This window comes from Protopterus annectens, chromosome 1.part1 (assembly GCF_019279795.1).
Source record: "Protopterus annectens isolate FY-2018-M chromosome 1.part1, PAN1.0, whole genome shotgun sequence".
In the NCBI taxonomy this organism is placed as follows: domain Eukaryota; kingdom Metazoa; phylum Chordata; order Ceratodontiformes; family Protopteridae; genus Protopterus; species Protopterus annectens.
In genome coordinates, this window is record NC_056726.1 from 993839485 (window position 1) to 993860572 (window position 21088).

Below are 21088 nucleotides of genomic sequence, written 5' to 3' on the forward strand. Positions count from 1 at the left end.
TCAAGAAGTGTGACTCATGCTGTCAGAAGATATCTCTGACAGATGGTCACACTACTTGTGTCTACTGCTTGGGTGCCCTACACCTGCAGGACTCTTGTTCGGTGTGCCACGCCTTTAGTCCAAGAGTCCTGCAGGAGCATAGGAATAAGCTAATCCTTAGAGGATTACTAAAACCTGAAGGGTCACCGGCTAAGACTCAGCCAGGGAAACCCTCCAAGCCAACAAAGCCATCAGCTCCCAGCTCGGAGCCGTCATTGGGTGTGGCATCTGCTTCGACTTCGGTTCCGGCCGGAACTGAAGTACCTGCCTCTCAGTCAGCTCCGACCCTGGTGTCAGAACCTTCAGGGAGCTGAAAGTGTTCTAGGTCCCCATCCCTAGAGTTGATTCGCTCAGCTCTGGGTTCGCCTCTGTTACAGTCGGAGCGAAGTCACTGATCTCACTCTTCTCGGTCTTCGAGACTGTCTGACCATGACTTGGAGAGAGTGGTGAGCAGACTTCTGAAATCGCAGGCCTTGGCTAAAATGTTATCCAGTCCCCCTCATCAGGGTTCAGCTCTGCCCATCTCTACAGTAGTTCCTCCTTCGACTCACCCCTTGAGTTCAGAGCTGGAGCTTGTTGGGGTTCAGATCATGGAACCGTCAGTGCCAATACCTACCCTTTCAGTTCCTTCGTTGGCTCCGATTAATTCCATGGTGCCATCCTTGGAGGGATCTGGGCACCGAGACTCCCTTGTCAGCTCCGAGGGGACGAGTGGCATCGGACCCTTGTCCGACCCTGTTCTCCCTCTCGGAGCTTCAACGCAGGTGAAATCAGCTCCTACATTGGCCTCGGAGCTGTCTCTCTCGGTGCCGGGGAGGGTTCCGGTCTCGTCGGAGCCTGAGCCTTCTTCTCTGCCGGGAAGGGATGCCTTCAAGGTCATGAGGAGTGTGCTGGCCCCTGAGTCAGCCCCACGATCAGCCTCATCGGCTCCTCCCCCCATGGTGCCTGCGTCTGCCTCTGCCCCTCCTCCAGACCCCAAGCGAGGAGAACAAGCACTCCAGGTCGCCCCAGTGGGTGTGTCTTCCTCTTCCGAGGCCTCCCCTGATCATTCAGAGGAGCCCCCTCGAAAGAGGAAATGCAAGAGGAAGCATGTTGACTCCCCTGAGTCTGTCACTTTGGATACCGACTTAGAGGATTCGGAAGGGTCCCCGAGGTCCCCCTCTGAAGATGTCTCCTTCTCAGACATCCTTGAGATGCTTAGGCAGAGGGGGAACTGGGCTACCCTTAACCCTTCTGAGGATGAGTCGATATTTCTGGACGTGTTTGGTTCTCACCCCTCCACCTCCTGGGTGTCTCCACCTTTTGATCCACGGATGGCAGTGGTGGTTCGAAAGACGTGGTCAGCCCCAGACACAGTGGAACCAACTCCCCGAAGGCCCACGAAATTTATCACAGCACCACAAGACAAGCAATTTTTGACAAAGGGTGTCCCTGTTGATGCTATGGTGGTAGCAGCGGCCATGAAAAAGGAGTTGGCTGAGACTTCTTCATCTGTCCATCCCCCTAATAAAGAGTCTAGGATGATGGACAGATATGGGAAGCGGATGTTTTCCTCAGTGACCTTTTCCATGCGGTCGCAGAACTATTTATGCCATTTTACCCACCTTCAAAGGGATCTCCTTAAGGAGCTAGGAGATACCTTTCAAGATCCATCAGCTGCGGGAACAGGATAAGATTACCTCCCAGCTGGCGACTCTTAATTCAGTAGTGAACTCCTCCATGCGGCTCATTTCTTATGCGGCCGATGGTGCGGGTTGGGCCGCAGGCACAGGTATGGCCTTGAGAAGGCACGCTTGGATGCGGTTATGTAACTTTGTGGAACCCTTCAAGGCGTCTTTCACCAATACCCCATTTGATGGTTCTGCTCTTTTTGGACCACAGGTGAAGGATCCCTTACCAGGTGTGAGCAGGAAGGCAAGACTCTCTCTGCTGTGGGAGTCCATTTTTCCACTCCTTCTAGACCATACCCCAAAGGTCAGAAAAGTGGGAAGATGTGGTTCCAGAAACCCCAGGGAGCCGTGCCTGACACACGTGGTGAGTTTCCCTCCAGGGGCAGAGGAGGGAACAACAATAGACGCCGCCCTCGAGGCAGAGGGGGCCCGCAAAATCAGGGCAGCAGAGATTCCTTCTCTGACAAGCCCTTCCAGCATCCCTGAGGGGCTGCCCAGCTGCCTGCCTTCGGAGGCAGTCAGGGGAAGATTATCACTGTATCCAAAAGCCTGGCAAGACATAACTCAAGACAGATGGGTACAGTCTATCATATCCGAAGGTTACAGAATTACCTTTGTTCACACCCCCTTAAGGTCAAACAAATCCCTTCCAGATGTTCCACCCAGTCTAAGGGAACAAGCAGTGCAAGAGGTCACAAAACTGCTACAAAAATGAGACATCCAACAAGTCCCAGCAGACCAGCAAGGATCCAGAATTTACTCAAGGTTCTTTTTGGTACCAAAAAAGACAGGGGACTGGAGACCCATTTTGGATCTCAGCAGACTAAACAGGTCTGTACAAAGAACGAAGTTCTGGATGGTCATGCTTCAGTCCATTCTACCCTTTTTGGGTCAGGACAATTGGATGTGCTCCATAGATCTTCAAGATGCATACTACCATATCAAAATGGACAGGCGACCCAGAAGATTCCTCCACTTCCGGTTGGGAGCCAGTCATTATCAGTTCCGAGCTCTGCCCTTTGGTCTCACCACAGCCCCCAGGGTGTTCACCAAATGTCTGGCAGTAGTTACCTCTCACCTTAGATGGCAAGGATTCCAGGTGTTTCCCTATCTAGACGACTGGCTCCTTACTGCTACCACCAGACATCAGCTGCTGCGAGCCAGGAACTACACCATCCAAACTTGCTCCAAGCTAGGTATCACAATAAATTTTAAAAAGTCTGCATTGTCACCTTGTCAATCTATAACCTTTATAGGCGCAAGCTTAAGTACAAAAGACATGTCAGCGAGACTTCCGTTACACAGAGTATTAGATATTCGCTGACATGTACAGGTGTTATTAGAATGCAAGAAAATTCAGGCCAGATTCATCCTAAAGACATTGGGCCTCATGGCAGCAGTGATCATACTAGTCCCCCTGGCTCTTTTTCATATGAGGATTCTTCAGTGGTTGCTTTTCACCCAATGGTCCTTTCTACAACTTCCAATGTCTCACATGATCATTATTACACAAACATGCAAAGACCAGCTTGCTTGGTGGATGGTTTCCCCGTCATTACCCCAGGGCAGACCATTTGTTCTTCCTCCTCCAGTAGCCATGGTGACCATGGATGCCTCCCTGATCGGGTGGGGGTGGGGGCATTTTCAGGGCAGAACAGTCCAAGGCACCTGGCAACCCCACGAGTACCATCTGCATATCAATGTCTTGGAGATGAGAGCTGTGCTTTTAGCGTTGCAAGCTCTTCAGAACTCTCTTCCCACTGGGACCATTGCAATTCAGACAGACAATATGTCGGTAGTGTGGTACATCAACAAGCAGGGTGGAACCAAGTCCTACCCTCTATGTCGAGAAGCACTCAGACTCTGGCAGTGGGCAATCTCTTCTCAGCAGTTTCTGATAGCAATGCACATCCCTGGGAAGTCCAACGTTATAGCGGACAGGCTGAGCAGAGCAATCCTCATGCCTCACAAGTGGTCTCTCAATCAGACAGTGGTGGATCAAATCTTCCGCAAATGGGGTCAGCCTTGCTGCGACCTTTTCACCACCCCCTTCAACAGCAAGTGCGACAGTTTCTTTTCTCTCCTCCCTCTTCCCGGATACTCCCCCAGAGATGCTCTAATTCACAATTGGCCTCAGGGACTTCTTTATGCATTCCCTCCATTTCCCCTGATTCCCAAACTAATACAGAAAGCTACCGCCCTGTGATGCAAGATGATCCTCATTGCCTCCTACTGGCCTTGACAAATTTGGTTTCCGTTCCTGCATCATCACCTTCTGGAGCAGCCCTGGACCCTGGACCCAGTGCTAGACCTCCTGATCCATCAATAGGGTGGGCTGCACCAATCCCTTCAGTCTCTCAACCTCACTGCTTGGTTGCTCCACTTCCAACCTTAGCCAGGCTTCCGAACATTTCTCAATCGGTGCGTGAAATCATCTTATCTTCGCATAAATCTACCACCAAAAAGACTTATGTTAGTAAGTGGAAACGTATCTCTTGCTGGGCAGAGTCTAAAAATATAGATCCCTTTTCAGCCCCTGTCCAGCACGTTTTAGATTTCTTAGCAGAACTTTTTCAGGCTGGGTCCTCTTCTGCCACCATTAGAGTTCAGTTAGCTGCAATTTCAAATTTCATACAGGCCTATCTGAAACTAGTATTATGTCCCATAAGCTTTGCAAAGCTTTTCTTAAAGGGACTACTTTGCTCAGGCCCCCAGTAAGAGATCCCCTGCCTCCGTGGGATCTGAATTTGATCTTGGCTTCCCTAATATTGCCCCCCTTTGAACCCGCAGCTTCATGTTCCTTGAAGTTTCTTTCTTGGAAAACCCTCTTTCTGGTGGCAATTACTTCAGCTAGAAGAGTTTCTGAACTCCAGGCCCTTTGTGTTTGCCCTCCTTATGTAGTTTTCCATAATGACAGAGTTTCGCTCAGGACTAATCCCTCCTTCCTTCCTAAGGTACCTTCTGAGAGTAATCTGAATCAGTCCATTGATCTTCCGGTCTTTTTTCCAAATTATTCCAACAAAGCTGAACATAAATTACATCAGTTTGATGTTCATAGACAATTACGTTTCTACTTGCATAGGACTAAATAAATTAGAAACTCAGACCAGCTCTTTCTGTCCTATGCTGAAGGTAAACAAGGTCTACCAGTGTCTAAACTAACTCTATCTAGGTGGTTGACTTCTATTATTACCTTGATTTATCAATTGAGGAACAAACAGCTCCCTGATAAACCAAAAGGCCACTCTACTAGGGCTTTAGCTACTTCTGTAGCTTTTCAGGCAAGATTACCAATGGAAGCCATTTGTGCGACAGCTACATGGGCCACCCCCCATACATTCATTTCTCATTATAAGCTGGATGTGGCCTCTAGGAGCAGAGCTGATTTTGGTTCCACTGTGCTGAAGAGTCTGTTCCGATGAGCCACCCAGGACTGAGGTGCTAGGGACGCTGTCCCAACCAGCAAGAATGAAGGCGAGATAGACAACTTAACATTAAGAAGTTATGTACTTACCATAACTTGTCTTCTTCTCGCCTTGTTTCTTGCGTCCCACCCTCCATCCCCCTATCATAATAGACCGAGAAGAGTTTCCTTTTGAGTTCCTTTACGCTGGCTGAGTCTTATCTGGTTTGTTCCCTCAACCTTTTAGCTCTGTAGCTAAAGCTATGCTGTTAGGACAGGTGTCCTTATGTTTGTCTGTAGTTAGGTCTACCAAACGAGATCTGGGGATCTAGCACCAGGCATTGTGGGGTATGAGGAGGCCTCGAGCCAGTAAATAGCTCTCGAGCTTTTAGAAGATGGCTGAGTCGGAGCCGAGGATCGGCTCCGAGCTCAACCAGCAAGAAAGAAGGCGAGAAGAAGACAACTGACATGGAACGTTATGGTAGGTACATAACTTCTTATTTCTGAACAGTCCTAGCTTTGGATAATTGTAAGGTGCAAGCTGTTAGAAAAGTGTTTCCGACTACCCCCATGCCTCTTCCATTCATTTTGTTAGTTAAAATATGCTTGTTTTCATCTGATCATAATTTTGAAATCTACTGAGCTAGCCCAGCCTGGCAGATGCAGTACAGAATGCAGAAGATTATGACCAAGTCTCTAATCATAACTAATTTGTTATGTGTCTTAGGTATGGATGTCATGAAATTCACCTCATTGAAGAGTGAAGTGATGCTCAAGGGATGAACCTTGACATCCATGTAAAAAAAAAACTCATAATTTTATATAGTACATGGAATTGTAGCTGTCCTGCTTTGCTACTAATTATAGAAAAAATGTGCCATACCTCTCAACTGTAAAGATTTTTGCAGAATGCCCAGATTTTTGCCTAATATTTTCCATCTGTTCCACATAAAATATGTCGTTTTCCAGTAAATCAGTGAGGGTTGAAATCACTAAATTATGACATACATTTGAGTTTCAAACTTCATATTCTTGCAATTAAAATGCATGTTAAAACAAATCCTGTTCTAGCAATTTCTAAGTTTATAAGAGCAATATTTAAAATCCATCCCTATTGTTGGCCATTTGTCCCCCCTTTATTTTAACCCTTGCTCAGATTTCTTGATTTTGAGAGGTATAATGTAGGAACATGAAGTTTTTTTATAGTTCTGAAAGGTGTAATACACTTGTCACTATTACACAGACAAACAAAAGCTTAAAATGTGTGTATTACAGCTTTCAACGTTATGAAAATGCCTTTGAGGTTGTTCTGTAGTGGTTGTCATATTTGCTGCAGTGCAAGACCCGATTATAACAGCATTCAGAGGTGCATAACTAAAGCTGTTATGCACTTTTAAAATCTCCTTTGGTCTGCTCACACAGTGCAGCTCTGTATAGCTGGTTTATTTTTCTGTTGATGTTGGAGCATAATCAGTGTGCTCCATGTACTACATTTTAATTAGGACCTAGAAACACAACTTACATTTGGGACTTTAGGGAATATTGAGACAGATATGTACATTTCTATTACTTCATCTGCCTCAGGCTCTTAGACAATGTAAGCATTCACCTATAGAGGTTAGTTCCTCATTTTTCAGTCTCTGATAAATAAAATCTCTGCTATTCTGTTAGAATGCCCCACCATTTAAGAGAGCCTGTCCTTTCCCCTTGTTGTGCTGTAAAGGTGATTTGGCTGTTAGTGGGCTATACAGTGGTCCTTTAAGTTCTAACTGAAAGGAAAGAATCACAATTTAATTCATTTATGAGACTCTATATCCATACAGTAGTAATGCTAACCTTTTTTCTTTACTCCAAGTAGCCCAGCCTTGTAGTAATTACTGAACACAAACCACCATCTGCAACCAAATAGCATTTGGCAATGCAAGTAGTCAGCACTCTGGAAGTTCAGCAAAATGTTTACAGTATTTCAGGTTGCATCAAAACAAAGTAAAATGAATCATAGTGTTCCCAAGGGGAACCTGTAAAACATATTACGAGCCCACTTGCTTATAGAAACCATGATATATACATATATATATATATATATATATAAATTCCCAAACAGCATAGATGCACGGAACCAAATAAAGTGCACGGACCTCAACATGTAATCCACAAATAAATCCAGCACTCAAAGCATATAAAAATCCACAATCAGCAGAGTTTGAACTGTTTATTGGACAAAACAGCCCATAAATACACAGCACGGGGCCGCATAACTAGTTAGCATGGCGGAGTCTCGTTCGTTATCGGAATTAACCAGACAAATCGCTCCACCAACTAAGAACGGCCATGCACCACCACCCACAGAATCGAGAAAGAGCTATCAATCTGTCAATCCTTTCCGTGTCCGGGCCGGGTGATCGAGAAAGAGCTATCAATCTGTCAATCCTTTCCGTGTCCGGGCCGGGTGATCGAGAAAGAGCTATCAATCTGTCAATCCTTTCCATGTCCGGGCTGGGTGATCGAGAAAGAGCTATCAATCTGTCAATCCTTTCCGTGTCCGGGCCGGGTGATCAAGAAAGATCTATCAATCTGTCAATCCTTTCCGTGTCCGGGCCGGGTGATCGAGAAAGAGCTATCAATCTGTCAATCCTTTCCGTGTCCGGGCTGTTTTGTCCAATAAACAGTTCAAACTCTGCTGATTGTGGATTTTTATATGCTTTGAGTGCTGGATTTATTTGTGGATTATATATATATATATATATATATATATATATATATATATATATATATATATATATATATACACATATATGTATATCTATCTATATATATATATATATATATATATATATATATATATACATATATATATATATATATATATATGTATATATATACATATATATATATATATATATATATATATGTATGTATATATGGAACCACTACTAAATCCCGAAAACCCAAACTACTGATGCCCAAAATCCCAAGACCAAATACCCGAAACACTAAAATAGCAAAATAGCAAAATTGCTAAATTCAAACTACCAAAAACTACAGTGAACATACACCACACGCATACACATACACACACCTTCCCCCAGAACACAAACACACAAACCTAAACTACAGGCAAGCCCCCATGCACCCCCCCAATGTGGGGGGCTGTGCCCACCACACCCTCCCTGCTTAAATACTCTAACTCCAAGGTCGCACTAAATACAGAAACACACGAAACACCACCACACACCTACATTCCCCTTGCACACACATATAACAGTCACAACATACACTTACACTTGCACACTAAACCCCTAATCAACACATTTAAACATAGATACTTACCTGACCTTCCACCATACCGCAACACCAGAAGTGTGAATGTCAAACTCCCGATGATCGGGATTTTGAAATTCGCAGTTCTGGTCTTTCAGTAATTAGGGGTTTCGGCTATATAGTCTCGAAAGTTTGAAATTTGGTATTTCAAACTTTCGAGATTATGTAGTGATCCCATATATATATATATATATATATATATATATATATATATATATATATAGGTCCCCTTCAAAACATCTAAAACCCATAACATCTAATTTCATAACATTGAAACCAGAACAGCTAAAACCCAAAAAATCTAAAACCCATAACATTGAATTTCATAACATCTAACAGTACAAATCACATGAAAATAACATCCCCTCCACATATAACGACATATAATGACACCAAACTACCAAACACACTTTTTACTACGTTTCTGCAGGGGGGCTTGATACAGTGGGGTTAGGAAACTAACTTTTTCCCACTGTAGTGCGATCTTGGAGTTGGTATATTTAATTTACGGGGGGGTTGTGGGGGTGCAGGGGGGCTCACCCCCCCTGCAGAAACATAGTAAAAAGTGTGTTTGGTGTCATTATATGTGGAGGGGATGTTATTTTCTTGTGATTTGTAGTATTAGATGTTATGAAATTAGATGTTATGGGTTTTAGATGTTTTGGGTTTTAGATGTTCTGGTCTCAGTGTTATAAAATTAGATGTTATGGGTTTTAGATGTTTCAAAATAGACACACACACACACACGTGCACACAAACACACACACACACACACACACACACACACACACACACATATATATATATATATATATATATATATATATATATATATATATATATATATATATATAAAACAAGCCAGGAGAGCGGCCACAAAAGGTCATTGTAGAAATATACTGTATATCCAAAGCAGCAAAGACAGAACAATACAAATACCAAGGCTTCGCTTCAAGCATATAAATTATAAGACGACTTTAATTTGCACTTTGATTTTATTTTAGCCATTAAAGTTGTTTTATAATTTATATACCTGAAGCTTTGGTTTTCGTATTGTTCTGTCTTTGCCGCTTTATTTATTTTTATAAAGGGTATACTATGCACCAAAGCTTGAATTCATAATTTAGCAGGTGAGAAAAAAAAGACTCCATTCCTAACAATTAACAATGCCCATTCAGTAAAATTAAGCAGACAAGAAAGTAAAAGCCTGATCTTTACTGAAAAACTATTGTCTGCATCTTGTAGAATGGGGACTCCTTTAGAGTCAACAGTCAACCCTCCTTTTCTGGCCTAGTATACAGCACTTGTGTATCTGACAGAAGCAACCTTCAACTTCCTCTGTTGGCAGAAAAACTCAGCCCAATCATCCCACATGTCCTAGCGATCTTGCAATAAATGAAACCTTAAAAGTCTCCTGGTACTCTTTCTAGCGGCTGGAGACATAATTCACCATTGTCACCTACCCATTACTTATGAATGTGATACTGGAATCCATGCTGTCCCTACTAATATTTTTTAGAAACATAAACACCATCCAGATATCCATACTGTTGTTTACAAGTCTGTGGAGGAGTAACGTTATCATTACAACTGGAAAAGATATATGTTTCTATCCCTCATTTTTACAGATCTCTGTGGCACTAACAATCCCAGCTACAAATAATAATAATAATAATAATAATAATAATAATAATAAATTTATATTTATTCCACCACAGCCCCTTACAGTTTTATATCAAGAGGAATAATGTTCCCATTGCCCTAAGTAAAGGGGGCCTTCTTATATTTTTGATACTTGCAATAATGGTTAACACAGTTTAACAAGCTGACACACCCAGTCCCCAGCATCTCCAAAGATAATAAGAAATATGAGATGATAAATTCAGTAGCTTTTGTAACAGAACTGTGAACACTAGTACCAGGTCTATTCACTCTCCTTTCTTATTGGTATAACATACTAATTTTATGCAAATGTGTGTGCCCATGCTGCAGCAGGGAGATTAAAGAACAGACTATTTAAACTAGTTCATATTGTTGTGTACTGCTAAACAAAGTCTTGCATTATTTAGTAGGCGTCTTTAGACAAACACACACACACCACAATTAACTAGAGCTGCACTGTGTTTGGCATCCTTTGCCAGTGTTTCTGCTTGAATCCAAGCCATCCAAAGCTAAGAACAACAAATTAAGTTTATTTTTAACTTTATCTGTACTTTTTCAACTGAATTTTACTGTTTTGCTGCCTTAATTGGTGCCTTTTTGACTGTTTTAACTGTTTGAGCCTGCTTCATTATCTGCACTTGTTTTGCACTTAAATATTGCTCAGATAGCATAAACTAGATCCAGACTAGCTTAATCTAGGCTGCTTTCCATAGAGCTGAACTCAGTTCCAGCCATCTTACATTAAGAAGGGCTCCTCTGCACCTTTGTGTCTGAAGGGTGTGGATATAGCCTTGTCTGAGGTGGGGATTCCTACAGGAAGGATCACTTTGTGATTTCCTACTGGCAGACTAATTTAAAACTGTTTAATTTCACCTATATATAAGCCTTGTGGTGCCCTGTACAGACACAAATGCCTAAAAACACTTTTTTCCTAGACACCAATCAGCAGCCAACACAGCTGAGCACTGAGTAATGTCACCACACTTTTCATCCTGATCCTCTATAGAACAAGTGTCCTTGTTAATCCCAGAGCGAAAGCTGATTTATAGAATAAATCCCCTTGTTAATCCCAAAGCAAAAGGTGATCTAACATGCCTTCTCACAAATTAGTATTTAAGGATTACCTGCTACTATGGAAAGTCAGTTTCCCAACATTTCTCCAGCCAGTCTGAATGACATGGGCATCCTGAGGCAATGTAGCAATTACCTTATGTATACTGATAACCACTTGCTCCTAAAACAAACAAATACAGTATGTGAGAAATATCACTATACCATGAAAGTACAGTCAATCCTCTCACATAACAATAAACAAGACACCAAGCAGATTGTCAGTACACACACACACCTCCTCTCACACAAGATAAGGTCAAGACAAATAAACCCACATATGCGTAGGTACTCACTACGAGCCTACCAAAAGACCAGAGACCTCTCAAATGCAAACAACCCAAACATACTGATGCATGAACAGAATCCACCACTAAACAGAACAACAGCACACATATTAGTGTCTCTGCAATTAAGCCCCTAGGGCAAAACACCTCAAACCTAATGTCCTGGTCATAGGCGACTCAGCAGTGAGACACACAGATGTCCCTCTTATCAGGCTGAACAAAGAGAGGGTCACAATCAGCTGCCATGATCCATCAAATCACACACTCACTCCAGTCAGTCAGCACAAATTATCATTATGACTCTGTCATAGTACACGTTGACTTACATGACTGAATTCTCAGATTAAGTGTCCCAGGTAGGTATGTCCCTAGTCGTAAGCAGCATTCTACCTTCATCTAGGAGTGTGCCACAATACAGACAAAAATGATTGATTTTAGTAATTGGCTTAGCTTCTGGTATCACACCAGGGGGATCCAGTACCTGTCAGACTGAGAAGACATGGTCAACAGACCACTCTCTTTTGTCAGAAATGGCCTTCACCTGTCTCCTCAAGGCTTTTGGATATTAGCAAAGATGCTTGCCTCCCCCATAGTGCCTTTTTTAGGCAATTGAAAAACAACAAAAATTCCGATGTAAAGAAACCCACTAGAGACAAACTCATGGTCATGCTGCTTAAAGCTAGAAGCCAAAACAGTCAACAGGACTCCCTGGAAGCACTCCTCACCTTGGAAAATGCTGACATCTATGCAGTTACTAAGACTTGATTCAAGGCCACAGAGAGCACCCCCACTGTACAAGGCTACAATGCCTTTCACACGTTCAGACCCCAAAATGAGCATAAGAGAACCAAAGGTGGAGGTGTATCCATCTTCATTAAATCCAAATATACCTCGAGACTGGTAAAACAGTATGACTTTCTTGAGCTACTCCAGGTCCAAATAACTATAGGTAAAAATACCCTACCACATCATCGCTAGCTACAGGTCCCCCATCATGAACCAGAAGAAGCACACCACCTACCTGGACTTGCTAGAGTTGCTCAGTATACAGCCAAGCACCTTGGTCATGGGAGATTTCAACTATCCCACAATTGATTTAGTGACTTACATGAGCTCAAATACTATTGCTATGAGGTTCCTGAACCTGGAACAGTTGGTCTGCACCCCCACAAGGTGCTCAAACATCCTAGACCTAGTGCTCACCAGCATGGTAGGTCACTGAACTACTCCCCTGTATGTTGCCCTACCCTGGTAAGGTCTGACCATAAATCTGTCTCGTTTGAAGTATAGGTCAAACCTGACACCCCCACAGGTGCAAAAAACTGAAAATTTTCTCCAAAACAAACTACAGCTTACTAAGCGATGGTATAAAATGTTTCAAAGCCCCTGATAACACAGCCAACAATAACTGCTATGCAGAGGAGTACACAGATGACCTATATAGCCACTTAAACAAATGTATTGACTCAGCTGTACCTGACAGAAACAAAAACAGGTCCTCCCAAAAAACAATCCACCCCGATGGACTGCAAGTATAAGTAAGTTATATAACAAAAGTAAGAAACTGATATCTAAGAACAAAAGAGAACTTACTCAACAGGAAGAATACCTCTACAGCTTGAAAAAGCAAATTAGATATCTTGTAAAGTCCTCTAAGGCTTGTTACAAGACTAAATTAACATCCCTAGCTAAAGACAATCTTAAAGCAATCTTTTCTTTTAAACACCTTTATTGAATAATCACTTGTGACATAGGCAAATTTACATTTATATAAAAGTAATCAAACTGTATTAACAAGTTCACACTTACAAACATCATGCTTGACATATATTAGTATATATAGCATATAACCGGTTCTTTGTTTACCCAGCGAAAGAAACTTTACTCAAATTCATTGAGAAACTCCCCCAGTTGGGGATTAAACCATACATCACTACTCCTCATCGAACATTAAACATCGAGCAGCTATTTCCATTTCCCTGTATAGCCATATCAATGAAAATGAAGTCATTGAACTGTCATAGTTGTCCCAGACACAGAAAACACCACCAGGTACGTATTGGACGGCCATTCACTGATTCTGCTCATGTGTCCGGGCCGACTATGACAGTTTGATAACTTAATTTTTATTGATATGGCTGGAAGAGGAAACGGACGTTTGATGTTTAGTGTTCAATGAGGAGCCATTCAAGTAAAGTTCCTTTAGATGGGTAAACATAGACCCCCCCCCCCATATAACTTAAGCAACATTACATTTATTTATTTATTTTATTTTACATACATAAATTATTCAACTCCTACCCTTTTTTTAAACAAGAAATATCTTTATTAAACCACCACTTACTACACAGGCAATCATACATTTATATAAATGAAAACAAACCACACTGACACAATCCTAGCTGCAAGTATTTTACATCACAAACCACACTAAAACACTCCGAGTTGCAAACATTATACACCACTTATAATCTATCCAATCATTTTCATCAAACATTACATAGCTCATTTAGGTTCTGCCTTCTTTTAAACCTCATTCCTTCCTGTATGTACTGTTCCCACACTTCCCATTTTTTCCTATGTAGTTTGCTCCTACCCTTTTCTAAAGATCTCAATTCCAGTTGTTTTACTTCTGTTACTATATTCACTACTTCTAGTATAGTTAGCTTAGATTTTGATTGCATTTTCTAGTAACTGCTTTTTTTGGCAGCCACAACAATTAGACACAGCAAGGCCTTACCATGTCTAGGTAATACTATTCTGTATCATAGCTCAGAAAAATCATCTCCCTCATCACACCAATCTGCCCAACCAGCATCTCCGACAGTGCACCCTGCAGGGAATCCTTAAGGTCTGCCAACTCACCACACTCACAGAAAATATGTTCTCCATTATCTCTTTCTTCCCCATCACACCTCCAACACTTGCTGTCTACCTGAGGAAAAATTCTCTGGAGTCTACTTGGAGTACACAAATATCTATGTAAACATTTCCAGGCAAAAATCCTAAATCTTCTAGATTTTGTTGCATATTTGGGAGGCATACATATATCCTCCCATTGTTTCTTTGTGACTTGCTTATCCAATCTCTCTTCCCAATCCTTTCTTACCTCCTCTGATTGATTCTTACAGTTACCATGCAAAATCATAAGGCATTCTTTAGCTATGTCTGAAACATAAAGGGGAACGCTCAGCTGTGTGTGGGACTTACAGTGGACGGTACTACTCACACTGAATCTGAGGAAATTGCCAACCTGCTAGCTGACAGATTTAGCAATAACTTCACCCCCTGTCCCCACCAGCCATACACTAAAGTATTCCTAACACCAGTTTTCAAAGTTAGTTAGGAAAACAAAATCGCCACTGATTCTAAAGACAACCACAAAGCATTTGATAGCTATGTCAAGAATCTCAATGGCAACACTCAGATCTGCTCTGAGTTACAGCACAATGGCACTAAATATACAGAACCAACTGATATTGCCAACATCCTGGCAGATAGGTTCACTGCTAACTTTACCCCCCTCTCATCCCCAAAAGGGCTCATCTCTATACCGAAAGAATGCAATGTTCCTGTAATCACAGCTGCACAGATAAAAAACACACTCTCCAAAGCCAAGAAAACAGCATCCATGGGACCTGACAACATCCCAGGCTGCATTCTATATGAGCTGCAGAATGAACTGGCACCCCACCTAAGCACTATGTTCAATCCTAGCCTCACCTCAGGCTTTGTGCCCACTGAATGGCGCACAGCAACGGTTATCCCACTCCACAAAGGGGGAGCCACCACGGACCCTGGGAACTACCACCACATTAGCCTAACGAGCCTAGTCTGCAAGGCCATGGTATGTATCATCATGGATCTTATAAGCAAAGACATTGGTAATCTCCAAACTCTGGACCCCACCCAGTTCGGGTTTGTAAAAGGCAGATCATGTCTCCTAAACCTGATAGACTTCTTTGAAGCAGTCACCAAAGCCATAGATGAGGGTAAGGTGGTTCACACAGCCTATCTAGATCTCAGCAAGGCTTTTGACACCATCCCCCACTCTGGAATTATACATAAACTCACTAAACTAGATATAAATCCCTATGTCATAAGATGGGTTGCCAACTGGTTCACTGACAGAACCCACACTGTGAAAGTAGCAGACTCCAAATCCGACTTCAGACCAGTGACAAGTGGAGTACCACAGAGTTCAGTCCTGGATCCTCTCCTGTTTGGTATCTACTTTTCTGAAGTACAGGCTAACACAGAAAGTTTTTGGCTAATGAAGTTTGCAGATGACTGCAAACTAGGAGCCATAATCGAAACTCATAACGATGTAGACATCCTACAAAAGGGCCTAATGGAGACAGATGCCTGGTGTCAAAGCCATGGCCTCAAGCAAAATGCTAAAAAGTGCATTGTCATTCCCTTTGGCAAAAACTCTGTACCCATGAGGTACCACATAGCTGGTAGTCTACTTAACACTGAAAGTGTGATAAGAGACCTTGGAACATGGGGTGGACAGTATTCTCTCCTTTGATAATCACATCACCACAGTAGTCAGGAAATCCTTCTACGTGGCACACCTCATCACAAAAGGTTTCTCATCCAGGAAAAAAGAGGTCATTGTTCCCCTCTACTCATCACTCATTAGACCTATTATAGAGTACAACACCCCTTTTGGTATGTACCTCACAAAACATCTACAATAACTGGAAAGGCCACAGAAATACCTCACAAAGAGGATTACCGGCCTCAAACAGATGCCCTACATAGACCGTCTCAAATAACTCCAGCTTTACTCCATCGCATATCACCTACTCAGAGGCAATCTCTGCCTAACATACAAAGATATGTCAAACCCAGAGCCATTGAATATGCTCCACTTCAAGAAATCCCAATCCCTCCAAGCTACACGCTCTAGGGACCTAAACCTTGTCACTGCAATAAACAGAACATGCTGGAGGGATAGATTCCTGTCCCAGAGACTTCCCGTACTCTGGAACAAACTACCTATCTATATCAAACAAAGCTCCTCATTAGCACTCTTCAAGAAAAATCTTGATGATTGGATGGGAAATAGGAAATTCACCCCGGGGATCACCTCTGTGGCTCTGCTTGACAGGGGCACAGGAAAATAATTTTCTTGGGTGACGAAAGCCAGGGTACCTTTTTGGCTAGGCTTATATAGGCCCTAGGGCCAATAGCCTAGTACCTACCTATGAACAAAGGAGGTGCATTAACTGACCCTGGGAATTATCGACCCATAGGCCTAACCAGCTATGTCTGCAAGGCCATGGAAAAAATCATCATGGACCTTATCAACAAGGACATAGACAACCTTCAAACTCTTAACCCAACCCAGTTTAGTTTCGTCAAGGGTAGATCATGCTTATTAAATCTGGTGGACTTCTTTGAGAATGTCACCAAAGCCGTGGATGAAGACAAAGCAGTACATACCACCTATCTTGATTTAGCCAAGGCTTCTGACACAATCCCCCACTCAGAGATCATTGAGAAACTCTCCCAGCTGGGGATTAACCCAGACATCACTAGATGGGTAGCCAACTGGCTCACCAACAGAACACACACTGTCAAAATTGGTTGAGTCCACCTCCACCAGTAGACCAGTTACCGGTGGGGTACCACAGGGACCTCTACTGAGCCCCATATTGTTTGGAATATATTTCTCTGAAGTCCAGGCAAAAATAGATGGCCTGTGGCTTACCAAGTTTGCAGATGACTGTAAACTGTTTGCAATCATAGTCACCCAGCAATGTTAACATATTAAAGGAAGGGCTGATGCAGACAAATGATTGGTGCCAAAGTCACTGACTAAAACTAAATGCAAAAAAATGCCTCATTATCCCCTTTGGCAAAGAAGTAGCCCCTGCTACTTATGATATAGATCACACCCCTGTAAGCTCAAACCCAGTGGTACAAGACTTGAGAACACAGGTTGACAGCAATCTAAACTTCAATCATTATGTGTCCATAGTGGTAAGGAAAGCCTACTACATTGTGCATTTCATAAATAAGGGCATCGCATCCAAGACTAAAGAGGTTATAACTCCACTGTACTCAACCATTATCAGACCACTAATTCAGTACAATGTTCCCTTCTGTATGTTTCTCACCAGACACCTGCAGCAACTGGACAGACCACAAAGGTTTCGAACCAAGAGAATCAACGGCCTCCAAAATATGATCTACATGAAAAGACTGAAAGCGCTGTCACTGTACTCTGTATCATACAAGCTGCTTAAGGTGACCTCTGACTCTGCCCTAATGGAAATGCTGCACATCTGCAAATCAAATAGGACAATAGTCACTCATTCCAGGGATCTCAACCTGGCCTGTGACATTAACAAAACATGTTGGAGAGACAGCTATATCACCCAGAGATTGCCGCTCCTCTGGAATAAACTCCCACATCAAGTGAAGCAGAGCTCCTCAATGACCCTATTTAAGTGCAACCTTGACAACTGGATGGGTGACCATAAATTCAACCCAGGGGTGGCACCTATGTTCCTCATGGACAGGGGCAGTCAGTGTTGATGACAGAATCGCTCTACTAATGACGACCATCTACTATGGTCAATTAGGGTACACCATTTTATTTTTTATATGGCTAGGCTTGTAAGGGCCCTAGGGCCATTAGCCTAGTAACCTCCTAAGAACCTATATAAATATATATATATATATATATATATATATATATATATATATATAGATATATAGATATATATATATATATATATATATATATATATATATATATATATATATATATGTAAACAGTTTTATAATATTTCTAGGAGATATGTATAGATGTACATGTACTGTATGCGTATGTGTATGAGTGTGTGAGTGTGTGTGTGTATATTAGTTTCGGCCCATAATTCCTTTTTAGCAAGAAGAAATTAATCTAGAAAACTGAAGCTGAGATACTATATATTTTATAGCTTAATGTGATGTGAAACAATATGAACAACTAAAATTCTACAAGGACTCCTTAGAGAACATTGGTCTCTTCTATTGTTTGAGGGTATGCTTTATCCTTCAAAATCTCACATTTAGTAATTATCCAACTTGGGTATCTGAAAATGCAGTATTCTTGGCAAAGTGAGACAGCAGTTTCAAGGTGATGAAAAGCCATGTTAATGCAGGTATAAAATTACTTCAGACATCTTAATATCTTTGCATATTTGGAATGTTGATTTTGCAGTCTGTCAGTGAGAAGTAAACAAATGATCTGTCATTTAAAACATTTAGGTAATTACATAAACAGTTGATAAAGCACTTTAATTGCCTAGGACCAACAATGACATCCATTTGTTGTATTTCTACATGTTTCTACATATTTTCACTCTGATTTGTTTTTGAAACAGAATTCACCCATCAGAAGGATGTGGCCCCTTCCGTGGACAGGATCGGATATGGATGACACTCCCTAAGGCAGTCAAGAGTCTGCAGAACCCCATTCCAAGAGAATTCCTTCTTTTTATTGGCTCCCAGGCTTTTGCTGTGCCTCTTTTCTTTTTAACATGGTAAGGGAGTATGAATATTATTTGTTTACCACTAGTTCTAATATTTAACTATTTAGAAAAATATGCTGTCCCAGGTTTCTTTCTCTGGTTTACAAAACTGTTTCTCTTCTCCCAAAATTTTTTCTGTCACTGTACTGGGACCCATGGAAGCTGCATCAACTCCCCTAGTAACATGTTTCTGACAGATCTTTTGTGAGGTCCTGTGGTAATATCTGTAATATCTAGATGTTTGCCAGACTGCTCCACAGACAGCACAGACACTTTGGACGAATTACTAGGCCTGAACTGATGATGTTGTGTAGTCCAATCTCACCTTCATTTTTACGTATGGGTTCTCGGCTCCAACTCCGATTTATAAGCTCGAAGACTTCTGGTTGGCTCGTGGCTAAGCAGGTATCCCATAATGCACTAGTACAAACCCCAGATCTCGTTTGCCACGTCGGCGAGTTTGGTTGTGCTTCTCTTGGCTCTGGCTAAGTGTTAACCTTTTTCTTGCTTACATTGTTTAAAATCTTGTTCAAAGTTATATTAGTGTAGTACAATTGTTGCATTAGTATTTGTTAGTGTAGGTTACTAATTCTTAGGTAATTAGCTCCTTTGCACCCTTTGGCGCAAGCATTGGCCTTGGGCCTGGTAATGTGCTTTGTGGTATCCTATGTACCAGTTTCATACTTATTGTTAGTGTGGATAGCTTGATGATGCTAGCGTTTTTTCCAGTCTACAGTTTTGTAGAGCAGTTTGGTTTTTGGTGGTTATCCACTGGTGTTGATTATTACAGTCGTGGAGTTCGTTGTTCGAAACTCCAGTTTCAGCTTCCTCTGTTAATCTTTAGCAGATTCAGGGTTTTCTATGTGAAAGGGCTTTCTGTGTGTGTGTGAATTTTCGCTGGACTGTTTAAGTTAGAAGACCTAGCTGCTCCTTTCTTTTCTGGACTAGGCCGTTTTAGTTAGAGGACCTAGTCCTCATGGTGTTTCTTCCTCCTTCAGGGCTAGGCCCATTTAAGTTAGAGGACCTAGTCCTCCCTTTTACTTCTCTTCTCTTCTCCTTTTGTCTGTGTGTTATGTCTAAAGAGGTTAAGGAGCACAAGCCTTCGGGCTTCAAGAAATGCATGAAGTGCTTCAAAAAAATGTCACTGATGTATGGTCATGGTCTATGTGTCTATTGTTTAGGGGCCATCCATTTGCAAGAGACTTGCTTGTTTTGTCATGCCTTCTCCCCTACAGTGTTACAGGAGAGAAAGAACAAGCTAATTCTAAAGGGTCTTTTAAAGCCTTCCTTTGAGGAAGCCTTGTCTAGCTCTTCCTCTTCTTCCAAGTCCACTAAATCTGCTAAGTCTAAGTCTTCGAAAAGACCTTCTCTGGCACTGCCTGGTGTCTCACAGCTGCCTCCTAAAGTGACAAAATCGGCCTCATTGGCTCCACTGCCTTTGGAGCCAACTGAGAGCAACATTGTGGTGACAGGGTCAGATCCTAGTCTGTCGGAGCCGACCACTGAATTTATGGAACCTGCTATTCTTCCAAGATCAAGATCCCCGACTATGTCCTCCAGGTCTTCCAGGAGCCTTTCGGATGAAGATGTGGAGAGGATGGTGCTGAGACTGCTGAAGTTGTCTGCTCTATCTAAATTGTTGTCGGCTCTGACCCAGTCGGTTCCGGAGCCTATGAAACCTGTTATACCCTCGATTGTTATTCCTCCTCTGAGCCAAGCTGGTTTGTTGGAGTCAGAGGGCTTGGTGCCATTGGTGGAACCTTCTGCTCCAGCTCCACTTGTGGTTGCTTTGGAGCCAAGCTATGCTCTGACTCTTTTGGTGTTGTCCATTGTGTCCAGGGGCCGAAGCTCTCCAATTGGCACCAACAGGAAAGGTTGGAATCAGTCTTCTTCGGTTCTGAGTCTCCCTCTCGGTGCTTCAGCTAGGGTGAGTTCGGACCCTGTGTCTATCTCGGAGCCGATAGCTCTGGTGCCAATGGCATCCTCAGTCTATTCGGAGTGGGAGAAGTCCTCAGAACCATGGAGGTCGGCATTCGAGATGGTGAGGAGCATACTGTCCAAGTCACC

General features: G+C 42.4%; 1 protein-coding gene across 1 annotated transcript in view; it reads left to right on the forward strand.

The window, feature by feature from the left end:
* The window catches only part of TMC4 (transmembrane channel like 4), a 666263-nt gene extending 646746 nt beyond the window's left edge, over window positions 1–19517 (forward strand). Inside the window, exons 15-16 of the mRNA XM_044087548.1 lie at window positions 18875–19033; window positions 19481–19517. Of these exons, the coding sequence (XP_043943483.1) occupies window positions 18875–19033; window positions 19481–19517 (196 nt within the window). The remainder of the gene's footprint in view (window positions 1–18874; window positions 19034–19480) is intronic.
* The last annotated feature ends 1571 nt before the right edge of the window (window positions 19518–21088 follow it).